Source organism: Stomoxys calcitrans, chromosome 1 (genome assembly GCF_963082655.1).
Source record: "Stomoxys calcitrans chromosome 1, idStoCalc2.1, whole genome shotgun sequence".
Lineage (NCBI taxonomy): Eukaryota > Metazoa > Arthropoda > Insecta > Diptera > Muscidae > Stomoxys > Stomoxys calcitrans.
In genome coordinates this window covers 249,514,910-249,520,796 of record NC_081552.1, presented here as the reverse complement: position 1 = coordinate 249,520,796, position 5,887 = coordinate 249,514,910, and the positions used below count along the sequence as shown (strand labels likewise).

General features: G+C 39.4%; 1 protein-coding gene across 1 annotated transcript in view; it reads right to left on the bottom strand.

Annotated features, from left to right (window-relative positions):
* Window positions 1–2,399: 2,399 nt before the first annotated feature.
* The window catches only part of LOC106094759 (neuropeptides capa receptor), an 84,179-nt gene continuing 80,691 nt past the window's right edge, over window positions 2,400–5,887 (bottom strand). The window contains exon 11 of the mRNA XM_059360429.1: window positions 2,400–2,771. Coding sequence (XP_059216412.1) covers window positions 2,622–2,771 — 150 coding nt within the window. The 3' untranslated portion in view covers window positions 2,400–2,621. The remainder of the gene's footprint in view (window positions 2,772–5,887) is intronic.

Below are 5,887 nucleotides of genomic sequence, written 5' to 3'. Positions count from 1 at the left end.
TGGCTAGATCAACTTAAAATGACATGACGATCAAGAATAGATATACTTTATGGGTTCTTAGACGCATTTTTCGAGGTGTTACAAACAGAATGACGAAATTAGTATACCCCCATCCTATGATGGAGGGTATAAAAAAAATCTGTGCAAAGTTTCGGCTCAATATTTATTTATACCCTACATCATCTCTATCTATTTATACCCTGTGGTACAGGTTATTATAGATCACTTTCTGATTCGATTTATCCATGTCCGTCTGTCCGTCTGTGAGTCCATGTATTCTTGTAATCAAAGTGCAGGTCGTATTTGTTGTCCAATCATCACGAAAGTTCAGTTTTGGATGTAGCACCCACACATATTTATCTCCGGATTTGCACTTATATGGCCGTAGTAACAACAATTTTCAAACGATCTGTTTAATAGTCGGTTCAGATTTAGATATAGCTCTCATATAGTATAGCTCTCATATATTTGTATAGTGCCCGAATTTATAATTGTAGGGTAGGTGTAGGGTATTATATAGTCGGCTCATCCCGACTTTTGCCTTTCCTTACTGGTTAATACCGTATTAGTAGTCAAATAAATACCTTTCATTATCATGTTCGTCAAATATGCCCACTTGGGACGGTTTTGGTTTTGGGGCGGAGTCCTATATTGTCCCGATCGGTACTCTTGGGGCGACGCGCATGGTATTTCAGTCCAATTTTTGATGCGTTCTACTTCCGAAAGCCTTTCATTTGAATCCTGATCGGTCTGCTCTGATTTTTGTCAATGCTTTTGGGGCGGTTTTGGGCTTGGGACGGCTCCCTAGGTACTGCAACCCCATTTGAAATATCATATTCATATTTTACTCCCAAATAGTTTTTATGTGAGTCCCATATTGTACCGATCGGCTCACTTTTAATTTTGGGCACTACTTTTAGGGCGTTTTTGGGCCTGGGGCGGCTCCCTGGATAATTTAAATATCTTATTCATATTCTACTTGCGAATAGCTTTCATTGGAGTCCTAGATTGTCCCGATTGGTCCACTTTTGATATTAGGCGGTACTTTCGGGGCGATGCCCTAGGTACTTCGATCCATTTCTGACCATATTCGTATTCTACTCAGGAAAATCCTTCAATTGAGACTCATACTTTTCCGATCGACCCACTTTAATTTTTGACAGTACTTTTGGAGCGGTTTTGGACTTGGGACTGCTCCCTAGGTACTTGGTCCCAATTTTAAATATGATATTCATACTCTAATCCCAAATACCTATCATTGGAGTCCCATATAGTCCCGATCGGGCACATTTTTTGGGCCATTTTAGGCAGATTTGGGTCTGAGGCGGCCTCCTTGATACTTGGACCCAATGTTTAATACCATATACGTATTTAACTCCGAAATACCTTTCCATGGAGGCCACCATAGCACAGAGGTTAGCATGTCCGCCTATGACGCTGAACGGTTGGGTTCGAATCCTAGCGAGACCATTAGAAAAAATTTTCAGTGGTGGTTTTCCCCTCCTAATGCTGGCAATATTTGTGAGGTACTATGCCATGTAAAACTTCTCTCCAAAGAGGTGTCGCACTTCGGCTCGCCGATCGGAGGAGGAGGAGGCCCCTTATCATTGAGTTTAAACTTGAATCGGACTGCACTCATTGTGAGAAGTTTGCCCCTGTTCCTTAGTGGAATGTTCATGGGCAAAATTTGCATTTACCTTTCATTTGAGTCCCATATTGTCCCAATCTAATATGTCTTGTTGGGGGCTTTTTGGGGGTTGGGGAGGCCCTTTGACACCAAGCAATCAGTCAGATTTGTACTCTACTTTTGAATAGCTTTCATATGATACCCATATTGCCCAAAGCGGTAAAAGTGTTCTGTTAGGTGGTGTTTTTGTGGCTGGGTGACCCCCCCAACACTTAGAGGTGATATTTTTAGGCCAAGTTCGCACTATACTCTTAAATACCTTTAATTTGATACCCATATTGTTCCAGTCGGTAAACATGTCCGTTCGGGTGGTTATTTGACCCCAAAATGTTATACCAATTTCGTGTTTTTGGGGAACCATAAGGCGGAATATAAAATTTCGCTTAATTGGTGAACCTATCTCCGAGATGAGGCGTTTTTGAAAATTGGCTTTGCAGCTTCCAAAGTTAGCGCGTTTTCGACAGGCAGACGTAGGAACATAAATAGAATGTCAAGATGATCAAGAATTTGTTCTTGTTGGGTCTCAGATCAATATTACGATGTGTTACAAACAGAATGACAAAATTAGTATACCACCATTCAGTGGAACAGGGTATTAAAAAAGAGAAATTTTGGATTAAAGGCAAAATTACTTTTTTTGGTTACATAAAGCGAAAGGTGCTGGGAGTCCCGAGTTCGAATGTACCGATTTTAGTAATATTTAAATTTTAAGTTTAGCTTGTCATTTTTAACGTTTTATTTAAATTTTATTTTAATCTCTTCAATATGTTTTTCTGGTTTTTTTACAAAATATAAAATAGAGAATAAGGAAAAAAAACTAAAGCACCAATAGAATTTCATGGAAATTTCTTTAAGTTTGTATACTTTGCCTTTAAAATGTTTTTTTGTTTTTTTCGCACTTCATGAGATTTGTGTTCCATTTTACGCACTTAGCTTAAATGCAAGTTTCGTTATTTTTACTCAGCAATGATTCTTGGGCCTCATTTTCGGTGAAAACTTTTGTGCGTCCATTTAGGCCATTATCGACACAGACCACAACGGCATTGGTGCCAGCAACAGAGGATGCATGTTTTTCGGGTATTTCCTGCAAAAGAAAAGAAAAAAATGTACAAAAAGTCTCGTAATAATCAAAAAAAGGAAGAAAAACAAGTAAAAAAAGCATTAAGTTCGGCAGGGCCGAATCTTATATACCCACCACCATGGATCGCATTTGTCGAGTTCTATGCGCGGTATCTCTTTTAAGGCAAACAAAGAATATTGAATAAGAACTCTTATGCTATTGGAGCTATAACAAGTTATCAGTTCATTCGGATAAGAATTGCGCCTTGTAGGGGCTCAAGAAGCAATATCGGGAGATAGGTTTCTATGGGAGCTGTATCAAGCTATTGATCGATTCAGACCATATTGAACACGTATTTTGAAAGTCATGGAGAAGCCGTTGTTCAAAATTTCTGCCAAATCGGATGAGAATTGCGCCCTCTAGAGGCTCAAGAAGTCAAGACCCAAGATCGGTTTATATGGCAGCTATACCAGATTATAAACCGATTTGAATCATACTTAGCACAGTTGTTGGAAGTGATACCAAAACGCTTCGTGCACAATTTCAGTCAAAACGGATGAGAATTGCGCCCTCTAGAGGCTCAATATGTCAAGACCCCAGATCGGTTTATATGGCATCTATATCAGGTTATGAACTGATTTGCGCCATACTTAACACAATTATTGAAAGTCATAACAAAACACCTCGTGCAAAATTTCAGCCAAATCGGATGAGAAGTGCGCGCTCCATTGGCTCAAGAAGTCAAGATCCAAGATCGGTTTATATGATAGCTATATCAGATTATAAACCGATTTAAATCATACTTAGCACAGTTGTTGAAAGTCATAACAAAACCCATCAAAATTTCAGTCAAATCGGACGAGAATTGCACCATTTAGAGGCTCAAGAAGTCAAGACCCAAGATCGGTTTATATGGCAGATATATCAGATTATGGACCGATTTGTACCATACTTAGCGCAGTTGTTGAAAGTGATACCAAAACACCACGTGCAAAATTTCAATAAAATCAGACGAGAATTGTGCCCTCTAGAAGCTAAGGAAGTCAAGACCCAAGATCGGTTTATATGGCAGCTATACCAGATTAAAAACCGATTTGAATCATACTTAGCGCAGTTGTTGGAAGGGATACCAAAACACCACGTGCAAAATTTCAGTCAAATTAGACGAGAATTGCGCCCTCTAGAGGCTAAGGAAGTCAAGACCCAAGATCGGTTTATATGGCAGCTATACCAGATTATAAACTGATTTGAATTTAAAATCCCAACCGACCTACACTAATAAGAAGTGTTTGTGCAAAACTTCAAGCGGATAGCTTAACTCCTTCGAAAGTTAGCGTGCTTTCGACAGACACGGATGTGCTTTTTAAGGGCCCAAAACCTTTAATCGAGAGATCGGTCTATATGGCAGCTATATCCAAATCTGCACCGATCTGAACCAAATTGAAGAAGAATGTCGAAGGTCCTAACAGAACACACTGTCTCAAATATCAACGACGTCGGACAATAAATGCGTCTTTTATAGCCCCAAAACCTAAAACCGAGAAATCGGTCTATATGGCAGCTATATCCAAATCTGGATTGATCTGAGCGATATTTCTGAAGTATGTCAAGGGGCTTAACTTAACTCACTATCTCAAATTCCAGCAAAATCGGATAATAAATGTGGCTTTTATGGGCCTAAGATCCTAAATCGGAGGATCGGTCTATATGGTAGCTATATCCAAATTTGAACCAATCTGGGCCAAATTGATGAAGGATGTCAAAGGGCCTAACAAAACTAACTGTCCCAAATTTCATCGAAAGCGGATGATAAATGTGTCTTTTATGGGCCTAGAATCCTAAATCGGAGGGTCGGTCTATATGGCAGCTCTATCCATATCTGAACTGATCTGAGCCAAATTAAAGAAGTATGTCGAAGAGCCTCACTGTCCCAAATTTCAGAAATTTCAAAATCGGATAATAAATGTGGCTTTTATAAGACCCTAAATCGGCGGATCGGTCTATATGGGGGCTATATCAATATATAGTCCGATATAGCCGATCTTCGAATTGCTTATGGACAAAAAAGAATCTGTGCAAAGTTTCAGCTCAATATCTCTATTTTTGAAGACTGCAGCGTGATTTCAACAGACAGACGGACGGACATGTCTTAGATCGCCTTAGATAGGGTTGGAAATGGATATTTCGATGTGTTGCAAACGGAATGACAAAATGAATATACCCCTATCCTATGGTGGTGGGTATAAAAATACTTGTAGACGATTACCAAATATGAAATGACCACCAAAACCACAAACATTTTTTTAACTCAAGAAGGGTCACCGAGAAGCAGAACATTTCCTGCCACTTTCCAGGTTGGTCATATACCATAAAACGTGGCTGTATTATCTTCGCTGTCATCATCACACCACCATCACCATCATTGTCATCAGCAAGCTTATCATGATGAACATGATGATGGTTACGCTTAAAAGCATCCCCTGCCATGACTGACTGGACGTCGGTCATTATTTTTGTTGGCCCCAAGCATAAACACAGTCTTCCGTGATAAGTAATCGAAAAGTGTGATAAGATGCAGCAGGCTCTCTGTCAGCAAAATGGAATGGATTTTTATGGCCAATGACATCTTTTGGGGTTTAACATGCGATAGCCTTCGTGGTGGATGCCTTCACCCATCACTGTCTCGGCTGGTAGCTATTGTGACCCTTCAAGAAGTTTGTTTTAACTCATATTGACAATGTAAGAGCGACGGATATTGATCTAAGAAAGTCAACAAAGTTCTGGTTTTTTGTTACATTTTACCACCATTGTTTGGCTTACCAAAGTGTAGACAAAAACTTGAGCTTAAGACTTTTAGACTTTGGCCCCCGTCTGAGATGCGAAGATAAGAACTAATTAGAAACTTTAATAATATTTTTGGCAAATAATTTACTATGACTTTGGGTTTAGATATTAGATTAAAGCCCTAATATATCATCTATGGTTGGACTAGGGGTTATTTGATTAGGGTTGGGTGTTGAGTACTGGGCTACCCCTAGCTAATGGCTATTTAAGTTGCGGAAATAATTCGAGTGCCTTGGAGCTTCATCAGCAGAATATTCTCTTTGAGTGATGATAATTGGAATGTTAACCACTAATAA